The sequence below is a fragment of the Castor canadensis genome, chromosome 5 (assembly GCF_047511655.1).
Source record: "Castor canadensis chromosome 5, mCasCan1.hap1v2, whole genome shotgun sequence".
NCBI classification, from domain to species: Eukaryota; Metazoa; Chordata; class Mammalia; order Rodentia; family Castoridae; genus Castor; species Castor canadensis.
Window position 1 is genome coordinate 54704186 of NC_133390.1, and position 25002 is coordinate 54729187.

The following is a 25002-nucleotide window of genomic DNA, read 5'->3' on the forward strand; positions in this document are numbered from 1 at the left end:
CCAATCTACACTCTTCTTCCATGTAGGAAATAGTTAGCTTCCTTGTCCATTGCTGTATAAGCAATCTTCAGTTTAATAAATTTCATAGAAGCTGTGATTACCAGGAAAGAATAAAAAAGTCTTGATTTTAGGTACTTGAGTTTACAAATCCAACTGAATGCTATTTTTCTTTATTGATTCTTCTATTTTCACCCTGTAGTTTCTAGATTGGCAACCTGAAAACCACTCTTTCCCACATCTTTATGCATGAACAAATAATCTCCTAATTCAATAACACTTACTTTATGCTAGGGAGAAGGGTAGCAACTGGAGGAGGAGGAGAAAGCCGAGGAGGAACATCATATTCTTCGCTTCCAAGATGACCATTAGAAAAGACCTGAAAGTAAATCAAATAGTTAGTTTCTAGGACTTTAACTCCTGAAGGTTCTTAAAACAATAGTAGCTCTTAGAATTTAGGAGATATTATGTAATGTCAGCTTATTTAAATTATGTCAATATAATACAATTTATTTAGGAGTCAGTAGTACCGTAGTGATGTTTCACTACAATCCAAAGTAGTAGCCTGTTATATGAAGAAAAATAAAAGATACAATATAATTCTTAAATGTCATGGAAAGACAATGCTATCACTTAAATAACTCAGATACAGATAGCCAAATAAGTAAACAGGTAGGATACTACCCCAAATATGCTTGGGTTTTATTGCAAAGATAGGGTTGGGTACAGAAAAATGCAGTGCTGGTCCAATTCTTATTGCACTTCCTTCCAAAAAGCAGTGGTGGGGGGGAGTTCCTAAATGATATCTCTTTAGTGTCAATAGAAACTTTTAAACTTCCTGATACAATAGTCCATGAGAAGAATCAGAAATGTCTTTGTTTTTTCAAGGCCAAATGTTAGTGCTAGCTAATGGTAACTGCAGACCTGTTCTGGCTTTCAAAGTGCAGGCAAATTTATACATAATCTTTAATTTGTGAGCAACGCAAGCCATAATGGGTAACTTCATCATAAAGGTACCATAGAGAACCAGCATTTAATTACTGTGAATTAGAGTTATTCTGATTTCTAGGTTTTTCAGTCTTGCTACATGAACTGTCAAAACTGCTCTTTGCTTCTCTGACAATCTGAAATCAGAGCAAGTTAAAATGGAGAAAATGAGAGGATAACTACGTAAAGACAGTCACAAGGAAAGATTAAACATATTTTAAGATCTGTATGTAATCACTAGACTTTTATCATGGACTCCTTTTATAAATTCTTATTAATTCTCATTTAAAAGGTAGACTGATAGTGATGCAAGATGGTATAACACAAGTTGTAATTTGAATAGTCCTGGATAATTCAGTCAGTGATCTCTCACTTTTTTTTCTCCCTTCTATTTCTAAAATGGTGTTAAAGCTTTAAAATGAAAAAGTGAAAAGGCCTATGAACTGAAAATAAGAAAGGAAATGAGTTTAAAGAACACAGTTGAAATATATCAATGTATGTACTTCAAAGCTATAGTACTTAATTTTATAGCGTTAAGGTTTTACGCTAAAAACTAGGGCCTATGTTTTAATTCCAGTTTCTACTTTTCAAGTCTACCCTCATTATATTCTATACACTGTGGTTACATTATGACAAAATAGATCTTTAAATGAAATGATTTTATCATGGGCTTTTTTTGACTGTGGGCCAAATAACAGAACATGGCAAAGTTTTTGAACCTTGCTACAGAGGAGAAATTTCCTAACAGATATGAATGACAAGATTCGATAAAATCTAAAAAATGCCTTTTAATTGACAAATACATGTAAAAATGCCTTTTAATTGACAAAGCATGTAATTGACAAATACATGCTTGATACATGAGCATTTGAAGTCATTCTTAATTGAAGTTCTTTGCATGCTGCTGGAGTAGATACCAGAAAATATTTCTGCAATCAAATCTCCTTTTAGTGTTTCTGTTATAAATACATTTAAAATTCATTCAGGAAAATGAAATGTAAATTTTATTGCAATAATTTACTCTTTTATGACAGAACATCTAACTCTGTAGATACTTAATAAAATTTTAGTAACAAATAAAAGGTAGATATGGAAATAACAATTTGCTGTATTAGCTCTAATTTAACAATAAGTCAACCATATTTTATAATGAAAACATTAAGAACATACCTGAAAAGGAATACCAATACATTCAAGTATCTATTGATACTGAAAAATGAATTCATAAGGCACATTAGACAAATGAGAGAGGAAATGAACTAATAACATATCTTGAACAACATTTTTATGTATTACCAGGAAACTTCATAGAGACAAGTTACATAAGCATTTATCACTGGTAAAAATCACAAAGCATGGTTAATGAGGCAACTCATTCTCTGGGAGGGCAACAACCTAAGGAAATTAAGTGGCTCTTTTCCTAATTTTGTGAAACAATCAACTAATATGCCTTAAAGTGCAAACAGTACTTTGTCTAACCAGCTTAGAAACGCTGCTCTTGATATACAGTATCGAAATGATTTCTCAGGCCTATTACATATCATAGTGTCATTTTAATTTTCCTGCCAGGTGGGGATACACTGTGGTATTTACAAGGGTTTTTACAATATATCAAATACATCATACTTGAATTCACCCTCCACCTTCCATCGCTCTCCTTTATCCCTCTTCCCCTGAATCCTGGAACAATTTCAACAGGTGTCATTTATTCATTTGGTGCTTGGCATCTGGAGATATTTTGATTACATTTTGTGTAATTAGTGCAACATTCAAGCACACTGAGCCTCTTCCAGAATATGGTCTTTTAGTTCTTTATCATTATGCAGCACATTTTATGGAATGCTTTACACAGAGTAGGACTTAAATGAATATTGACTATTGATTGGCTTAGATGAGTTTGCTAGCACTAACCATAAAATGACTTTCCTGATACTGCTAGAATAAACTCTGGTTTACAGAAATACCCTCAGCAAATACACATAATTATGCTGGTGGTTGATCTTCCTGTAAATTGTTTTAAATATATATTGAGAGTTAACTATATGCCTAATACCATTCTTGGAATTCTTTTTAGCTCTTTTCTAATTAATAGATTATATAAATAAGCACAACAAAGGATCTACATGTGTAGATACTGATGTTCGTATTTCCATTCATTTGAAGTGATTGTTTGTATTACTCAATAGTGGAACAAAATTTATCATGTCATTCTGAATTCCCTGTTCTGTCATCCATTTAATCAGATCAGCAATCATTTTAGCTGCCACTACCTAAGGAAGCGCAATACAGTACAACTTTCTGAGCTTAGAATACTATCTTATGTCCCTCAGATATCTGACAAGCGTGCTTGCAAATGGTAAAAACAAATTTTCTCAAGCAAATGGACTCACAGTATCAAGTGAAGCAGTTCTCAGTAAAGTCACAATGAATCAATAAGGAAACATCCTCTGCCCTCTGCCTTCCTAGCTCACTGTCTGAAACCCACAATTCCAGAGAAAATGCTAACTACTTACATTTTTAAAATTCACAACACTGATTCTATCACTCCTCCATTAAAAGCTTTTTCCTGCCTACAAAATCCAGATAACTTCCTGTAGAATTTGAGGCACTCCATAACTGGTTTCAATCTACACTGCCACAGCTGTGCCCTGCCTGTCTTTTCTCCATATATGCATATACTCTGTTCAAATTGACTTTGTATCACTATACATATTGTTCTCCTTCATGATATTCCTTCCTGTTATGCCTAGAGAAAACAAACAGGTAGTCAAAAAAAAAAAAAAAAAAACAGCTGCCAACATAAAATGTCTATAGCCAGTGACCTTCTCACATAAAGTTTTACCTCTTTTCTACCTTCCCTCTCAGAATTCATTTTTCTTTCTGGAGAGCCTACAACTTTTCTGGATGCTTTTCTTTCACCTTACCTATTAATCACAGACTGGTCTCATCCTCACTTGACTGTGCTTTATTCATCTTTGTATTCCCCAGTGTCTGAAACATACTTTAGGATGAATTAGTTTGAAGGAAGAAGAAAACATTACTAGAAGTTTAGATTTGTGAAAAAAGTGCAGTGTAGGTTGCATAACTTACTATAAACTGAGTTATCCTAGATTTACATTCATCTATATTCTTCTTGACATCACATTACTTTAATTTTGGCATATGAAATATTTTATTATGACTTAGATATTATCTAAAAATATAATCCTCTTTTCATCACCCAAAAAATATGGTATCCTACAACAGCAGATTGGAAACAAAACTAGTGTACACAGTGGACTTATTTCTTCAAAGACAGCACCTGAAATGTATAGATAACTTTTAAGATCATTTATATGAAAATATATCTCCTTACCAGAAGTATAAAATGTCACAATCTCAAAAATGAGTATCATGTTATATACTTATCTAGCTTCAAAAGATGATTATGCATGGGGTCTTTAGAACAATGTAACTGTAAGTAACGTGACAAAAAGACAGAAGTATCTTCAATCTCTCAAAGGAACAAATAATGATTGATTTGATGTTAAGATCTAGAAATAAGCACATAAATTTCAAGTTTTATCATATTTTAAAACATGTTAGTAAAAAATGTTTTCACTTCAGGGAATTAAATAAATACCAACCAAAAATATTTAGCCAATAAGGCATTTACTAAGGACCAGGTTCATATGGCTATAATGGAAACATTTCTATAGGAAAGAAATTTCTCACCAATAAATCAAGATAAGTAAACCTATTAACTCTTAGCTTGTAGAATCATATCAACATTAAAGTTTTCCAATCTCTACTCACTTTGATCCTATGATTAAAAAGAACACAAACTGTACACTAGGTATGAAGGGTGAGAAAACATTGCTACCATTTACCATTTTCATTAAAAACATTAGTATTTTTAAAAATCCAAAATCATCTCTTATAACTCTTCTTTCTCCTTTTCTGTTATATGTGATCTACCCATTTAGAATTCTTTCTTTTCAAACAAGAGAAAAATCTATTTTAAACATGAAAATCATCACATTGGCAAGAAACTTAAAAACCCTACTTAATAAATATGAATGAGGAGCTACACTAAAAGGAGAGGAGATGATTTTGGTTTTAAAAAAGATAAACTATTTGGAATCAAAGTGTCAACTGTTAACAACTTATTCTGATACCCCATGTAGAGATGTTATTTTTCATTTTCTTCTTAATCCAAATGTATAGAAATTTAAGTAGTTGGAAGCCAACTATGCTTCTAGATACTAAATTATTCCGTTTTTATAAAGTAAGGAAAATAACTGGGGTGAGGGGTGTGTGAAGATGAAGTAAGTTGCTCACATAAAGGAAATGTAAATCGAAACCACACCAAGAGTCCACCTCACTCCTGTTAGAATAGCTACCATCAAGAACACCACCAACAACAAATGTTGGCGATGATACAGGGAAAAAGGAACCCTCACACAGTGCTGGTGGAATATAAGCTAGTACAACTACTTTGGAAAACAATATGGAGGCTTCTTAAAAAACTAAACATAGATCTGCATATGATCCAGCAATCTACTCCTAAGGATATGCCCAAAGGAATGTGACTCAGGTTATTACACCCATGTTTATTGCAGCACTAGTCACAAGAGCCAAGCTATGGAAAAAGCCAAGATGCCCTACTATGGATGACTGGATTAAGAAAATGTAGTATTTATACATGATGAAATTTTATTCAGGCTCAAAGAAGAATTTTGTCATTCACAAGTAAATGGATGGAACTAGAGAACATCCTCTAAAGCAAAGTTAGCCAGGCTCAGGCGGCCAAAACACACATGTTCTCCCTCATATGTGGATACAGACCAGAAATAAATGCAGTAATATTATTGGACATGGGTCACATGCTAAGGGGAGAATGCATACAGGAGGAACACATATAGGAGGAATAGGTAAAGGGAAGGAAATATAAAACTTGAAAGTGGTTGATGTGCTTAATATATAGGAGCAAATACAGTAATCTTAAGCTGGCTGAGGCCACAATTGGAAGGGGACCAGGACGAAACTAGTAAAAATGCTATGTTTCTATTATTATCTCCTTTGTTTTCTCTTCAACAAAATCTGAGAACACAAGAGGTAGAATAGGATCTGCCCAGAAGCAGGAATGGGGTGGGATGTGGCCAAATAATGTATACACATGTAAGGAAATGTAAAAGCAAAAAAAAACAAAATTAAAAAAACCCCAAGTAAATTCTGGACTAGGAAGTGAAAACCATCCAGGTCTATTCTAGACTCTGGTAAAAAAAAAAAAAAAAATCCAACTTAGGGTGACAGAAACTAAGAAGTACAGGGTGACATTATGTCAGTTGTCACTCAAAGCTGGCCTTTAAGTCTCCCAACAATAAGACAAGAAAAGGAGTTAGACCATTCCAGTTTAGCTAAGTTTTGATGGTCCCTATGGTCTATTAAAAGTGGAACCACTTGAGAGGATCCAAGATGACGACTAGAGGGAGGAAGTAGATAGCGTGAGCTCCATAAAGGAAAAATCTTACTGAGACACTGGAGAAACACCTGGCAGGAGAAAAAACCAAGAAGAGGCAAAAATCTGACACCCCTGAACCCCCAGCTCACACACAGCTTCCCCATGCCACGTTACACAGAGAAACCAGGAGGGCTCCAGCGCCGCCAGACCCCGCTCCTAACCTGCTTGGGAGGTGCAGACCAACAGGTGAGCAAATAAGCAGCACGCAGTACTCCCACAGCCACTCCTGGGATAAACCAGCATAGCGCCCGGGACAGAATGACCTCTACCCCACAAAAAAACAAAAACAAAACAAAACAAAAACCTAAATAATAAACGAATTGAAAAAGACAGGTAGCAAAGAGGGTGGGGTGCCTTGTGTTCCGGAGAAGGAGGGGCAGGCATCTACGCGAACTGTAAATAAACAAGCCTGCCGGAGAAGGTGGGTTTGGCGACCCCCTGCCAGTGAGCTTGGGGTGGGCAAGATTTGCAACAGTGACTGATGTGCTATAAGCTCCACTTGAGAGTGGGGGAAGGGAAGTTCCCCATGCAAACACTAAATAAACAAGGACTGCAGCTGTAGCAGGCTGGTAGGACTCCACACTGGTGAAAAGGGGAGGAGCAGGTGCCTGAGAGAACCCTAAATAAACAGCGCCTGCTGGAATAGGTGGGTGTGACGCCCCCACCCCCACCCCAGCAAACTGCAATAAATAAACCCTGCAGCAGGGAAGAAAGTCTTCCATGATAAGCAGAAACTAAAACAATATATGACCACAAAGCCACCATTACAAAAGATTCCTCAAAGGATCCTGCACACAGAAAATGAAAGCCAACATAACCATGAAAGGGCAGGCATACCAAACCACAGGAGAAGAAAAGGCAAGAAAATAGAGAGTAACATCGATTTAGCTTCACACAATCAAACCCTTAAACAACTAAGACAACAAAATGATAGGAATCACCACATACCTATCAATACTAACACTCAATGTTAATGGACTTAATTTCCCCATCAAGACACCATTTGAGAAACTGGATTAAAAAGGAACATCCAACAATTTTTGCTTAAAAGAGACGATCTCATCGACAGAAATAAGCATAGGCTTAGGGTGAAAGGCTGGAAGAAGATTTACCAAGCCAATGGTCCCCGAAAACAGACAGGAGTAGCAATACTTATCTCTGACAAAGTAGACTTCAAACCTACATTGATCAAATGAGATAAAGAAGGACATTCCATACTAATAAAAGGGGAAATAGACCAAAAGGAAATAACAATTATCAACCTATATGCACTCAACTTCATCAAACATACTTTGAAGGACCTAAAAACATATATAAACTCCAACACAGTGGTAGTGGGAGACTTTAACACCCCATTGTCATCAATAGATAGGTCATCCAAACAAAAAATCAATAAAGAAATCCTAGATCTAAATCATTCCATAGAGCAAATGGACCTAGCCGATGTCTACAGAACATTTCATCCAACTTCTACACAATACACATTCTTCTCAGCAGCCCATGGAACCTTCTCCAAAATTGATCATATCCTAGGGCACAAAGCAAGCCTCAGCAAATATAAGAAAATAGAAATAATACCATACATTCTATCTGATCACAATGCATTAAAACTAGAACTCAACAACAAAAACAATAGCAAAAAACATGTAAACAGTTGGAAACTGAACAACACATTGCTCAATGATCAATGGGTCATCGATGAAATAAAAGAGGAAATTAAAAGGTTCCTGGAAGTTAATCAAAATGAAAATGCAATCTACTGGAACCTATGGGAAACAGCAAAGGCAGTCCTGAGAGGAAAGTTTATAACCATGAGCGCACATACTAAAAAGACAGAAAGACCTCAAATCACTCCTAGAAAAACAAGAACAAGCAAATCCCAAAACAAACAGAAGGAGAGAAATAATAAAAATAAGAGCTGAAATCAATGAAATAGAAACAAACAAAAAAAAAATTACAAAGGATTAATGAAACAAAAAGTTGGTTCTTTGAAAAAATAAATAAGATCGACAGACCCCTGACAAACCTGACTAAAATGAAGAGAGAAAAAACCCAAATCACTAAAATCAGGAATGCAAAAGGGGAGATAAAAACAAACACCATGGAAATCCAAGAAATCATCAGAGACTACTTTGAGAACCTATATTCTAATAAATTAGAAAATCTTGAAGAAATGGAGATTTCTAGATACTTATGATCTTCCAAAATTGAACCAAGAGGACATTAATCACCTGAATAGATCTATAACACAAAATGAAATTGAAGCAGCAATAAAGAGTCTCTCAAAAAAGAAAAGTCCAGGACCTGATGGATTCTCTCCTGAATTCTAAAAGACATTTAAAGAAGAACTAATACCAACCATCCTTAAACTGTCCCATGACATAGAAAGGGAAGGAAAACTGCTTAACACATTTTATGAAGCCAGTATTACACTCATCACAAAACTAGGCAAAGACACCTCCAAAAAGAAGAACTATAGGCCAATCTCTTTAATGAATGTTGATGCGAAAATACTCAATAAAATAATGGCAAACTGGATTCAACAACACATCAAAAAGATCATACACCACAACCAAGTCGGCTTCATCCGGGAAATGCATGGGTGGTGTAAGATAAGCAAATCTATAAATGTAATACAGCACATTAATAGAAGCAAAGACAAAAACCACTTGATCATCTCAATAGATGCAGAAAAAGCCTTTGATAAGATCCAACATCATTTCATGATAAAAGCTCTAAGAAAACTAGGAATAGAAGGAATGTACCTCACAATTATAAAAGCTATATATGACAAACCTACAGCCAGCATTATACTTAATGGTGAAAAACTGAAATCATTTCCTCTAAAATCAGGAATGAGACAAGCCCACTATCCCCACTCCTATTCAACATAGTATTGGAATTCCTAGCCAGAGCAATTAGGCAAGAAGAAGGAATAAAAGGAATACAAATAGGTAAAGAAACTGTCAAAAAATCCTATTTGCAGACGACATGATCGTATACTTTAAAGACCCAAGAAACTCTACCCCAAAACTCCTAGACACCATCAACAGCTATAGCAAGGTGGCAGGATACAAAATCAACTTACAAAAATCATTAGCTTTTTTATACACTAATAATGAACAAACTGAGAAAGAATATATGAAGACAATTCCATTTAAAATAGCCTCAAAAAAAAAAAATCAAATACCTACGAGTAAACTTAACAAAGGATGTGAGTGACCTCTACAAGGAAAACTATAAACCCCTGAAGAAAGAGACTGAAGAAGATTATAGAAGGTGGAGAGATCGCCCATGGCCATGGACTGGTAGAATCAACATAGTAAAAATGGCTATACTACAAAAAGCAATCTACATGTTTAATGCAATTCCCATCAAAATCCCAATGACATTCATCAGAGATTGAAAACTCTACCCTAAAATTCATTTGGAAACACAGGAGGCTGCGAATAGCCAAGGCAATACTCAGCAAAAAGAAAAATGCTGGAGGTATCACAATACCCAACTTCAAACTATATTACAAAGCAACAGTAATAAAAACAGCATGGTACTGGCACAAAAACAGACATGAAGACCAGTGGAACAGAATGGAGGACCTGGATATGATTCCTCACAACTATACATAACTTATTTTTGACAAAGGAGCTAAAAATAAACGATGGAGAAAAAACAGCTTCTTCAACAAAAGCTGTAGGGAAAACTGGTTAGCAGTCTGTAAAAAATTAAAACTAGATCTATGTTTAAATAGATCAAGGACCTTAATATCAGACCCCAAACTCTAAAGCTGGTACAGGAAAGAGTAGGAAACACTTTGGAAGCAATAGGATAGGCAAGGACTTCCTCAGTAGAATCCCAGCAGCTCAGCAACTAAGAGAAAAGTATAGACAAATGGGACTTCATAAAACTAAAAAGTTTCTGCTCAACAAAAGAAATGATCTATAAACTGAAGACACCACTCACAGAATGGGAGAAAATATTTGCCAGGTACACATCAGACAAAGGACTGATAACCAGAATATATAGGGAACTCAAAAAACTAAATTCTCCCAAAATTAATGAACCAATAAAGAAATGGGCAAGTGAATTAAACAGAACGTTCTCAAAAGAAGAAATTCAAATGGCCAAAAAAAATGTGATAAAATGCTCACCATCTCTAGCCATAAAGGAAATGCAAAATCAAAACCACACTAAGATTCTACCTCACCCATTAGAATAGCCATCATTAGCAACACCACCAACAAGAGGTGTTGGTGAGGAGGCGGGGAAAAAGAAATCCTCTTACACTGTTGGTGGGAATGTAAACTAGTACAACCACTCTGGAAAAAAATTTGGAGGCTTCATAAAAATCTAAACATAGATCTGCCATATGATTCAGCAATCCCACTCCTAGGGATATACCCAAAGGAATGTGACACAGGTTACTCCAGAGGCACTTGCACACCCATGTTTATTGCAGCAGTATTCACAATAACCAAGTTATGGAAACAGCCAAGATGCCCCACTACTGATGAATGGATTAAGAAAATGTGGTATTTATACACAATGGAATTCTACTCAGCCACGAAAAAGAATGAAATCTTATCATTTGCAAGTAAATGGAAGGAAGTGGAGAACATCATCCTGAGTGAGGTTAGCCAGGCTCAGAAGACCAAAAATCATATGTTCTCCCTCATATTCGGACTTTAGATCAAGGGCTAATACAGCAAGGGGATTAGACTTTGATCACATGATAAGGCGAGAGCACACAGGGAGGTATGAGGATAGGTAAGAAACCCAAAAAACATGATAACATTTGATGTGCTCAATGCAAAGGAACTAATGCAGAAACTTCAAAGTGACAGAGGCCAATAGGAGAAGGGGACCAGAAACTACAGAAAAGGTCAGTTCAAGAAGAATTAACTTAGAATGCAACACATATGTACATGAAAGCAATGTGAGGAATCTTCTTGTATAGCTATCCTTATCTCAACTAGCAAAAATGCTTTGTCCTTATTATTGTTTATACTCTCTCTTCAACAAAATTAGAGATAAGGGCAAAACAGTTTCTGTCTGGAAGTGAGGAGTTAGAGGGGGAGAGGGGAGGGGCAGGGGAAAGGGATGGGATGAGGGGAAGGGGAGAGAAATGACCCAAACATTGTATGCACATATGAATAAAAGATATATTTCAAAAAAAAGTGGAATCACTTTTCACTCACAAAGATGATAAAAGAGGAGACATGATCTGTTTTATAGCATTTAATGCATTAATGATATATAAATCCTTATTTATAAGCTACCTTAAAAGTCAAACAACTAGGTTGGAATTAGATATCTTAGAAATCTGATTTGGTTGAAACACCAGTACTGCTTATCAGAAGAAACTCGCTTTCAGGATACAAGTACTGCAATATTGATAGACACAATATATGAGATTAGACCTCAGTGAATCTTAATGAGGATAATATAGACTTAATCTTTAGATGAAATTAAAATCTAGCTTTCAGTGAGAGAAAAAATTTCAATTCTCTGGTATACTATCTGTGTCCATGACTAGGACATGAAAATCCACCCAGCAATATTTAAAGAAACTTTTATAGGTATAACTGTTAATATTTCATATTTATAGTTAATATAATCATGACATTTCAGACCTACAATAAATTGTCACCCCAGTTTTTGAAACTATAACATACCATAAAAGCAGTGTTCTAGGACTTAGAAAGTCAGTCTTAGATTAGTGCTGAAACATATTATAACATATTATATAAAAGAATCCTGAAATAGGAAGTCAATGAATTGGCTATAATTATTATATTGAATAATACTTATATATAATTATATGTATAACTTTTATATCTAAAGTATCTCTAAAGTTCATTCAGAAAATATATTGTAACATGGTGCTGAAGCAGAATCACCTTGTTCACATTAGAGTTTGTGCCAACAAATGTGATAATGTATGAATGAACAGAGGCAAAAGGAGGAAAAAAAGGAAAAAAACACACACACAAAAAGGACAGCAATTCCCTCCAGTCAGGATTTTAGGTTGTGGAAAAGTTCTTTTGAAGATAGGCTTTCCACTTTTAGAAAACATTAACTAATTGCTTTTCTGGGTACTTTATCATGTTTAAGTGACCTCACGGAAAGCTTTAGAGATCCTAATTACAGCAGGTGAGAATGACAGGGCCAAGGTGAGTCATTGGCAAAGGGTCACAGCAAGCCATCCATGCCCCTTTCCCTAGTTTGGAATGCTTCACTTGAGAACTGATTATTCCTGTCTTGGCTACTCTAGAGTATTACTGATATATTGTTATATCGATTATATTGTTATACAAAGTTTTGATTATCACTGTACCAGAACACACACACAGGCGAACATATACCCAGGAGTCAGTTTATTTCATATTTGACACTTCTTCCTTGCCCCTGAATATAAGATGAATTCACTAACTTCAAACCTTTATGTTGAAGGGTTAGATTATGTTCCCCAAAATAATCGATTAAGAATAACAGAGATGGTAAACACTCTAATATTACAACTTGCAGAAGAGGCAAAGACTCCCTCAGAAGGAGATAATAATCTTAGAATCAAAAACATCATGGAAGCAAATACCAGAAATTATCAAAGTAAGCCTTTGTCAAGGGACTACAAAGACTTCTAAACTCAATGATTTCTGCTGCTACCTCTTTAATTCCCTACACACTCAAATTCCTTCCTGTAAATGACAGTGGAGATATCCTTCAAGTGAGAACTCAGTAAATGGGAGAATGTCTTTTAATTTTACGGATAAAAGCTTACTTTGTAAGAGTGAACAAGGTTTCATGACTTTAAGGTGGTGAAAATTTCATTTTACTTGGTTGCCTAAAGTGTATTGACTTATGCAATAACAACTAATTCCAATGACTGATTTATGGTATGCACAATTATATGAATTTTTTCAACTTTCATAGAACTAGAAGAGTTAAGGAAAACAAAATGTTGATTCTAACATTAGCACATTATTAATGGGAAAAAAATTGTGGTAAGTGACATAAACGAAGGTTGAAATAAATTCCTTGCAAATTGTCTAGTGGCTATATATTAAAATTAAATAATTACTTAGAACTTTCTTACTGGCTTCTTTTATGTTTTAATGAGCTTCTGATTATTTATAATTTAGAGATGTTAGAGAAGTGTTACACTAGGTAGGTTTTTAAAAAAAAAAAGAACAAAAACATTGCTCAGTGTTTTATGCTGGGCATAAAACCTATCAGAATAACAGATAGACTCTTAACGCTTCTTCTTTGCATAGGTCTTACCTTAGCTCCTTCTGAAGGCAAATCATGGCGTCTGTGTTTCCGCATAAGCACTGGGTCAGAGCTCATTCTACTGTGCCTTCCATTTACATTTGAGCTTGGTGTGATTCCAGGCTTAGGAGAGCCATCCCCTAGGATGCGACATCCCACCAACGGATTATTCCCAAACACATCCCGAGGGCACCATGCTTCAAGAGGCATTGGCTGGTCCCTGGAAGGCACACTTTCCACTTGATGGAAGTGTCTGCTCAGTCTGTTTTCAGGTGGGATTGGAGGAGGTCGCTCAGGTGGAGGGGGAGGAGGATCTCTTAAGGGAGGAGGTGGTGCTGGGAGTGGTTTGTCTTGTTTTCTCATCATGCAAGGAGAGGACTAAAGAGACAGGAAGAGAAAAAAAAATAAACAAAATACAAAACTGAAAGTTGTACTATACACTGAAATGACTTCCAGACTAATATAGTAGTGATTTCTTTTTAAGCCAAAATGGAATATTTTTAGATTTCTGTCATCTTTTATTAAGTTTCTTTTTATTGTTACATCACTAAACACTGGAAATTTAATGAGAAACTTATCAGACTGATAATTAACTAATTTACACATTTCTATAATTTAGGAGAGATAGGAAAATTTCATCAAAATTGTTTCACTGTTTTATTTTTCTCAATAGAAACTAGACTGGTAATATTTCTGAAAGACTAAAATGTCTTTAAAATTTTTGTCTTCATCATTGCAATACAGTGGAATCAATATGTGACAAATTTGTTTGGTTCTTTAGGAGTTACTACAACAGTGAAAAATCACAAATAATAGAGCAGACTTATTTACTTAATTCCTTCAGTTTTTTGATTCTTTTTTTCCTCAGTACTGGGGCTTGAACTCACTGCCTCCTGCTTGCTAGGCAGGTACTCTACCACTTGAACCACTCCAACAGCCCAAATTTTATGATACTTAAAAGGAAAAAAAAGCAGTCTAGTTTTTACATGGAAATATGTGGATATACACTTCTGAATTAAATCTGTGTGCCTTTTATAGCTTTTGATTTTTATTCACCTGGTTCACCTGATGAATGATTTTTGCTCTTAATATTAGAAAATATCACAAAAATAAAATAATATGCTTTTGTGTTTACATATTCTAAGACACATCCTAGTAAGTCTTCATACGAGCTTAAACCAAGGGAAAAGCAGACACTAACAAAATATGGGCTTTCCCACTCATTTAAGATTATAAAGCATATTAGCAAATGGAATTAATTTTTAAAATTTCATATAATAAAGTGTAGTATAAGACATTATTATCAAATTTGGAAAAAAGCATCCACATAAAACCAAAATAAACTGTAAGTTTAAATTTGCAGTTAGAATTATACCTTTAATATTAAACAGTAATGTAATTACTTTGCAAATATTGTAATTCATTGTAATTAATTCCTACAGGTATAAAAACTACATATAATTCTCTCTTGAGTCACCTTGAATCATGGGTGATAATTTATCATACCTTAAGCTCTTATGCAAATATACTCCCATTACATTTTTCTTGTCATGACATTATGAAAATGAGTGTAAAATATCATTTGATAGCAGCATGCAAATTACTTTAATGCATATAATGACCTTTTAAATCCATTTTTACAGAATAACTATACTTATACTGCTATTTATTTTAGCAAGTAAGGGGGCTACAGACGTGCTCTTGCTGAATAGTTACGTAACTATTATAGTAACAAGGAATATGATAGCATCCTTGCCATAAGCAAAATGAGAAACCCATCAAATTGTTCATAAACAATTAAAAATATAAGAAATATAAGTAATAGGATTTCAAACAACCTGATCAATCAATAACTGTTGCCTAAAGTTGCTGTGTTTCAAATAGAACTGACTCACCTTTGGAGAACCAGTTGGGCTGCCACAGGGAGACCGGACTATGCCTTTTTGAATTAAATCCAGGCGAGGAGGCACTGGGGGCAGGCTGAGATGTGGGATTTGAAGAGGGTCTGACTGAGGCTTTCTTCTCTGGGCAAGGGGGGAGGATCCTGGTGATGTGACTGGTGAGTTCTGCCTGTCAGTGCACTAGAACAGAAAACCAAAAGATGCTGTTATTAGATGTGCATGCCTTTCAGTTGTCATGGAGGTGTTTGGTTTGGATAAGCTCTCTGCTATTATACATTTGTTAAAGTAGATAATAGATGAAGACAGCTCACATTGTCTCTCAAGGGTAGTATTATGAAAACAAACAGATTGACAGCTTTCTCATACACACTATAGAAAAGGCCTAGGCAAAAAGAACACAAGTGAAGTACAATCAAATACAGACATTCTTCAAGAAATCAGTCTATCTTACGAGGTAACCAGAAACACACAATGCAACAATGAATATTGCTCGTTTATCTACATTATAAAAACTTTCTTAAAGCTTTACATATTATAAAAATTAGAAATTTATTTATTACACATGACCTATGTATCCAGTGCATAGTGTATTTTCCTACAAACCAATTAAATCAGATAGGGTTTATAAAACAATTGTATATTTAAAATAAACAGGTTTATCCCCAAATATTTTTTGTTAAGCCTTTACATGGAAAAGAACCCCCCCCCCCAATTAAATGTCAAGGATCTTCATACAATCATTAATTTGAAGCATATGGAGCATCCTAAATCATCATGAAGAGAACAGAAAGGATGTGTGATGTAAACTTATTTGTATCACAGAACTGTAGCACTAAAGATCAGTAGATGTCACAGAATATCTGATTCTTTACCATTTCTATTAAATTATTTTCTCTAAGAACTAGAAAAACTGTTACTTGATTAAAAAATGCATTTTCTGTCTGGCTACTGTCCTTGATAAAGAAGAACCCAAATTCTACACTAGTCACATAGTTCTAATCCCTCACCCCCTCCACACACATACACTGCATAGGACTTCACACATTTACTTGAAAAGACATTTTTCAGCCACAGATACACATACTGCAAAGGCCTATGCTCCTCCAAGCATTTTCTTTTGTATATATTCCCCACTTCTCTCATTACCTGAAGCAGGACACAGATTGCTGATGAAGCTAAAAGCCCACCATCATCCTTAGAACTTGACACTCACCCTAGACAGGATAAATTAATAATATTTAAGCAGTTACCACATTCCTAACATGTTTAGAAAATGGGATGACTTTGACTTGAAATAGGTGAAGAGCTTGTTAGATACTGAAAGGGTATAATGAAAAATCTGTAGAATAGATATTGGAACCAATGTGTGTGGTGAAGTGATCACCTTGAACTTTTAGGTACTTAGAAGACAGCAGACTCTGCAGCTTTGTGAATGTAACTAGAAGCCGACTTTGCTTAGCACAACTATGTTCTGAAGGTGATTCTACACTGCCCTCCTGAAGAAATGTAATACATTTTTAAGCATTATCATACCCGTAAGTTGCCTTAGTTAGAAGGATTTCATTGATGGAATATATTATGTGACTAAATGAAGCAAGCTTCTTTATTATATAGACAAATTTCACCATAAATTATTAACTTTTCTGAGTTCCAGATTATAATAAACTCCTACATTAAAGTAGATCATTTACCAATATCCTTATGACGATAATGCATCATTCTTTGATGAACTTTTTGCTATCTCTGTGAAAAATTCTACAACGGGGATATGAAGTCTTTGCATTAACTTTTATTATTGGTAAAATTCAAACACCAACTGTGAAAATTTGTAAACATTTTAGTAAGTTATTTTTTCTTGTAAAAGGTCACTTTTAATGTACTTGAAATCACAAATTACATTTTTCTGTTGTCCCTATTTGAAAGTCTAAAAAGAAAAGAAACCTTGCACAATTTGAACAGTGCAGCCCATAATTAAGTTTGTGGATATTAAAAACTCACAACATCAAAATTTATCAGGTCACTTTAATGAAAAGAACAAAAGGTTTGCCCTCTTCTTCTTTCTCAAAAGAGAAACAAAAAATGGAAAATATTTGTCCTTTGAACTACAACACTGTGTGTATAATGCTTGCATTTTTATGGGTTTTTTAAAGGATTTTAATTCTAGAGTAACAGAATTTTCCAAGTAGAGGTAGTTATTAGGTAAAACAAATGCCTAAGGGCTGTAGTTCAGTAGTAGAGCATTTGCCTAGCATGAGCAAAGCCCTGGGTTCCATCTCCAGCACCACAAACAACAACTCCCCTAAAACTTGGGTCTAACAAAGTCATCTTTAGTCCAGCAATTTATATCAGCCCGTAATTTGACTCTATAATCAGCTATTTCGCTCAGTACCTTCAGACATCTTCCTCCGCAGTTCTTATTCCCATATTAAAATCACTCAGGCCATTTACCTTTCTTTACTTCTGACAGGGATAATGGGAGTTGTTGGCGGGAAAGCACCACCAACAACCAAGCAACACAGAACCAATCATCTGGTACAGTTTTAAATTCTAAGACTATGAACTAAGCTAATTTAATTATCACATACTGATTTTTTCCATATTCCTTTTAACCACTACCATCTCCAGTCTGTATATAAAAATGCAGGCTTAATACATAAGTATAAAACATATTGGGTAGATGAGCAGCAAATTACTTATTTAAATTCTAAATAATGACAGGTATCATTTTGTTGATATGGAAGATGTGTTCCTATCTATGTGTTCCTATATATGAAACTAATCTAGAATGCCAACTGATTATAAAGAACAAGCATTTAAAAATAACTATATAAAGGTATAACCTGAGTTCAAATACAATTTTACTAAATACAATATTCAAATTTCAGCTAAAACATTAAAAGGCTATGTATGTAGTCTTAGAAAAACCACCATGTATTAGTAATTGTTATTGTCAGATTATAGAATAAGGTTAATCAATGTCATGGTAATAGTATGTGTTAATAAAATTAATGATGCATTACAAAATCAAGGCTGATGTAAAATGTGTAATTTTTATTTGGATGATATACTTAGGAAGACAATTCTGATGTAGAAGGGAAAAAATTCAATCCATTATAGCTCCATAGTTCCAGTCATAGCTTACTCATCTTCACTGCCAAGAGAAAATTCTGTCAGATTGTTAAGCAAAATGTCCAAACTTTCTTATTTTTAATTTTGTCCTAGACAATTCCTTTCATGACTAAGCCTAAACAAAGCAAGAATACAAATCAAAGAACTTAAAAAAACAACTAAATTAAAAGTCTTATAATGGATTCAAAAGCCAAACAAATGCTTCCTGGATTTTCTGTTACTAACAAGAACCATTAGAAAAATAAGTTTGTAGTTAACTTGTGTATAATAGTTTTGTTCTTAATGTAGAGAGTGTCTTAAATACAGAAATAGCAAATTATAAAAGGAAAAGTCGTTTAGGAACAGGAATAGGTTCATAAGTTTTGGGGTATACATGCATGTTGTCAAGCTGTTGGCCAGAAAAAAAAAAAGCTTTACTGGTTTTGCTACTTGTCATCTTAAGTCATTTCAATTTTCTAGTTATTTTACTTTTTCACTCTTCAGTATAAAGAATGTACTTTCACTACAGAAAATTTGGAATTTAAGGAAAATATATAGACGTTTTAAAAAATACTTATGTATAGCTATTGATAATTATTATTCATGACAAACACAACTTTTAATCTACTCTAAATTGGTTAGCATCATACCAAAATAATTTAGCTGCTTCTTCATGAAGGGTGCATTATATGGCTATACTTGCATTTACACAATCATTCTTCTGTTATGAACAGTTATACCTATCTCAACTTTTGACTATTATAAAGTAGTATCACAAAGCAGTCTTTAAGTACACATATTTTAATTTTTAAGGAAAGAATCATGTAACAGTTTGAACCCAGGACAAGAAATATAAGAAACCTACAGAGAAGTTAATTAATAGAGCATGGAACACAGAATGTACAAATAACTGTCTGGAACTTATTGTACAATGTCCAAAATCATTTACACTAGGAAGGATGGGACCATCATTTCAAGTATAATTACATTTCTTTTTCTTGATTTTAGGTATTTCTTACTTTTCCCCCTAGTATTACACTTGCTTTTGGAACTTTAGAATAAATTATCTTTTGTTTGTTTGTTTCAGCTCTTTGCCAAATCCAAATGCAGGGCCTACCTATAGTATTATCTACATTATCATCACACCAGCAGAGGTGTATAACAATTTCTCTTAAGTTCTCTAATATGGGAAGCTGATGAGTACATCACATGGAGTCTGAGGGCTCTAGAAACTATGTAAAGACCACATTGGACTGTTGTATGTGTACATACTCACCCTTCTTTCCCCATCCTTCTGCTTCAGGAAATAAATAAAAGCTATTCTTTATTTAACTCTGACTAAATTTACAGAACTCTTTAGCACTTAGGATAAGATGCTAATGACTACCATAGCAAATAGAGGGATCCACATTTTTAATGTTAACAAAAATCTTTAGAGAAAAGCACAAGAAGTAGTCAAAAGCCTGTATCACCACATGCTCAGCAATTACTGCTAATAATTAGGGATTCATTCTTTTTTATTAATTCATCATTTTATCCACACCTTTAAAGAAAAGCCTTTATAAAAGCTTTAATAAGATTCATTATTATGGAAATGGCAAAACACTGGGTGAGAAACTTCAAGCTCAGTCAGGCTATTATAAAAACAGGACAGGGGAAAATCTTTCCAGTTACTAAAAAGATGAGAGTTCTGACAACCCTAGAGATAATCAAAGTCAGTTTTATAATACTTTTGGCAAGATTTTTACTTAATGAATTTTCATATCTGAACAAGGTAGATAAATGTACTATAATAAGGATGATGAGCAGGACTCAGAGAGTCAATGTTTTTCCTTAAATGCATGAGCATTAATGAAGATCATTTATAAAATTTTTATCACATATAAAAATCCTGAGTACATTTTCCTTGTTGCTAATTATTCTCTGGTTCTTACTTTCTCATATTAATTTGTGAACATAACAAAATCAACATGTTATTTAAAACAGCCCATACAAAATATTATCCAGAAGGCATTTACTATAGTGACACTTACATACAAAATCAAACATCCACATGTAGCTTTCTCTAGCATTGGTCCCCTCTAGAAATAAACAAATGGTTATATGAGGCTTGTGGTGTAAAACAGTACAATCATTTTCTGCTTATTCACAGTAATGCTCTCAGAAGCCTCAATCCGTAAGAATTTAGGGAGAAACCCAGAGTAAGACAGAAATGCACTTTAAGTAGAGGAGATGCTATTGTATTCTCTTCCTATAGGAAGAGAATATAGTCAGTTTATTATGTTATTAAGAATTTAGGTATTTGATCTGTGTGTAAAATGAAGTTGAATTAATATTGAAATTCCACTAGTAAACTCTGGAAATTTTCAGGTATTATCAATTAGAAGTAATAAAGAAAAGGAAAACCAAAAATTATACCTGGAGAATACTGACTAGAATAAGAGGTGACTTCTTCTGGAGTTTTGAAACGCAGGTTGTTAAGAATACTGCCAATAGGGTGTACTTCAAAGTACTACAACAGGGTCACACGTGGTAGCAACCCCAAGGGCACTTCTCTATTAAAGTAAGGAACATTGTTGGCTACTGCTTCCCCTTGAAGTGCCTCTAGGGGCAAGATCTTGGCCTGTGAGCAGCTACCATAACCTTGAAATTTCTTTGAAGTTTCATATTTTACTTTAAACATTATAAGAATTTTTCATCCTGATCCAAATAGATGTGTGATTTTAATATCAATTTGCTCATCTCTCTTCATGCAATTCATCTTTAAATCTTGTTGCAAAACGTATACTTCCAGAAATATGTCTTGTTGACTGTAGTGGTTTTTTATGCCCCTTTGGTTCACTCAGCTGTATAAGCAATTTTAAGAAGGCAGGGAAGGATGGCATATAATTTGGAAATATTTCCATAAGAATGGCTCGGAAATAAGAACATTCAGGGAATTAAAGAAATACATTTTAGTCACTGAAAAAATGCCTTCATGTGAAACCTTTACTGCTTCCAAATACCAGGTAAAGCTGGTTTAAACAGCAAGCAATTATTATTTGGTTACAGGAACTTTTCTTTTACAAAACAGGTAATCATTTTAATTTACTTGTAGTACCAAAAATAAATACATTGTAAGCTTATCTAAATTATTTAATCCTTAAATAGTATTTCAGATTATCTATTGGCAGTTTTGCATCTTCTCTAAGTTTAAAAATGAGGAGAGAGTTTAGTAGTAAATTATTTTAGTCATGCAATGAAATTATAACTGTGCAGATAAGGTATTAAAGAAAAACAACCAACTGCTTGCTAAACCAATATAGTTTTGATGTCTAATTCTTCCTAAATAGAATGAAAAATAGTAATATCAAAAAGAAAACTTTCATAGATATCTCAAAAATACACATATTTTATATGCAAATTCTTACTTATTTTGCATATAATCTTATATATTTGGTGACTAGTATGTTCTGTCAATATAATCGCTAATAAACTATTACAAATTCCCTTATACCTCTGGCAAAAGGAAGCAAATTTCTGCATAGCAATACCTATCCTTCCTTAGTTCTGATCTGACTGAAGTCAGAAAGAAGGCTGTCCTCTTCACACCAATTACACCTGAACTTTCTCTGAGGACTTACATCGATCTAATTACCTGGGAATCTGACAGCTCAGCAAATCAGGCAGTGATACAGATTCATGCAAAATCTTAAAACATCTTCTAGTTAAAACCATAAAATTCCTTCTAACTAGGAAGGAAACCAACTCAGTGTTTCATACACTTGTAACTTCTATTTTCTTCCATAAAGATTAGTATTATTAAATACACTTAAGTTATAATGGAAATAAAAAAATATATATATACCATATGCCACTACTTAACTACATCTGTGGGTTATCACCATGGTAACAGGAAAGTACAATCTGCTCAATTCTCTACTCTCTGATGGAAGCATTATTAATTTAAAGAATGCAATAAGCTTAAGACAGGCAGAAACAATTTCACAAGACAGTCATTAACCAGCTCATAAAAGAGGAGAAAATGAATATTTGAAAAGGCAGATTAAAAAACTGGATCAGTCTGCTGGACAATGACTGACAGTCATTTGTGGAGTAGAGGGAATGAAATGTTTTAAAAATAAGTAAACAGATGAGTGAATGAAACAACAAAATGATTATAATACAAAGAGGAAGAAAATTCAGATAGCAGAGCTACTGTGTTAATATTACCATGTGATATCTCTGTAACATGGAACTGGATAAAACCTACTATGATGTTTCTACATATATATTTAGTCTTTCCTGGAATAAAGCAAAAAACATGAATAAGACCAGGTCACTGCTTTAAAGAACACATGTTCAAGCATATACATTTATTGGGTCACTTAGCAAATATTTACTAAGTATACTTAGGTGCCAAAGAACACAAGAAAAATAAGTATTGTCCACGGCCTTCGGAGGTAATAGTACAATAGAGAAAACAATCCTCTAAATACTACATGTGAATATAATTAACAGGAACATACGTCCTGTTAAGGAGACTTTTCCCAATTATTCATAAAGAATCCATAGGTATATCTATACAAAAATCTGAGTTTAATGAAAGTTAAGTGCCAGAGGCTGACAAAATACTGTAAAAGTCACTATCTAACTGATTAGAGATAGCTTAGTGGCCATAAAGACAGATAATTAAAATGACTCCTCAGCTTAAAAACTAATTACTGCAAGTTCTTTACGTTTCTAAAATATCAGACTGACATATAAGAGAGCATAACACTGTCTTGGAAGTTTTAAGTGACACAAGCCACTGAAGTGTGAATTCTTTGACAAAAATGCCTGAGAGCATCCTTTCTCTCTTGTGGGTAAATAACAGAGAATATTAATGTGAATATTCCTCACTCTCCTGAGAGGAAGCTTACCAGTATGCCAAGGAGAAAGAAAAGAAGGAAGGCCTTCAGAGTGGTTGAAACCATCAAGAAGATCCTCCCTCCAGCCTGCCCCCATGGTCACCCTGGAATCTGGTTCTGTTTTCTTTTAATTTTTGTGCTGGGTAGGGTACATTGTAGCACTTACAACGGTTCTTACAAGTGTCAAGTATATCATGCTTGAATTCGCCCCCTTCTTTGCTCTCCTTCATCTCCACTTCCCTGATTCCTGGAACAGTTTTAATAGGCATCATTTTTTGCATTTACATACATGTGTATACATTATTTATATCACATATCTGGTTCTTACTTTGTGTTTTTAGGGCTTCCTTTCGACTGTCAGAGCCACTAATAAACCTAAGCTTCACCTTAATTCATTGGAAAACAGGTGGAGATTGCAAAATTCCCCATATAGGGTCACTCCACACCCCCCTCCAAAAAGTAAGGTATACAAAGTTCTTGAAAGAATTACTCTTAAAGCCTCAGAAAATCTCAGACCCTGCTTCTACATAGAACACTGGAAGAAAACCCATTTAGGAAAGAAAATTGAAATTTCTTTTTCTCGAGCTAGAAAGCATTACCATCTAAGTCACTTACACTACTTGAGGTATTGTATGTTTCTCAAATACTTCCCTGTCATTCCCTATTATTCGTGCATTCAATAAACATTCTTTAAATGTGCCCTGTGTCTTCACCTGACTGTAAACTTTTTCTTAAAGGGACAGATAGGAAATATTTTAGGCTTTGCAGACTAAGATACAATATTAAGGAAATTACGAGGGCAAATATACCATCACCTAAACATATACTAATTCATGTCTAAAATTATTGTTAGTTTGTAGAAAAACAGGGCCAAGATATTTATATAATCACATAAATGTATAAAATTTTATGCATAAAGTTGTTAGTTCATAGAAAAGATGGCCACAAAACCAATAGTAATAACATGTACTACTTTATTTTTTCCATGGGTTGGGAAGGTATTATTCCTCATTTTTCAGATAAGGAAATGAGGCTCAGATTAGATATGTAACCTGGCTATACTAGTAGGTTGTAGGTCCAGGACTGAACAATATGTATGTCTTCTACAAGCATTCTCACCAACATCCCACATGTTGCTTTCCCACTCATATCCAGAGAAAAGAAATGATTTCTACTAACTCAAATTGTGGAATATATTCTGGAACATGTCATGTAAAATCATTAATTTTAATTGAGGTTAGTAATAAAATAGTAAGAGTTGAGTTTCAGGGACCTGACAACTCTAGGTTTTAAAATCCTTGATCTCATTTGATCATCACAACACTGGAGAAAACACTATAATTTACTGTCC

At 34.2% G+C, this 25002-nt stretch overlaps 1 protein-coding gene across 4 annotated transcripts in view; it reads right to left on the reverse strand.

The window, feature by feature from the left end:
- Nucleotides 1-25002, reverse strand: part of Cblb (Cbl proto-oncogene B) — a 181826-nt gene that overhangs the window by 25716 nt on the left and 131108 nt on the right. For all 4 annotated transcript variants that reach the window (XM_020183482.2, XM_020183485.2, XM_020183483.2 and 1 more), the window contains 3 exons: nt 15649-15834; nt 13766-14131; nt 282-376 (listed from right to left, as the gene is read on the reverse strand). In XM_020183482.2, the coding sequence (XP_020039071.1) occupies nt 282-376; nt 13766-14131; nt 15649-15834 (647 nt within the window). The remainder of the gene's footprint in view (nt 1-281; nt 377-13765; nt 14132-15648; nt 15835-25002) is intronic.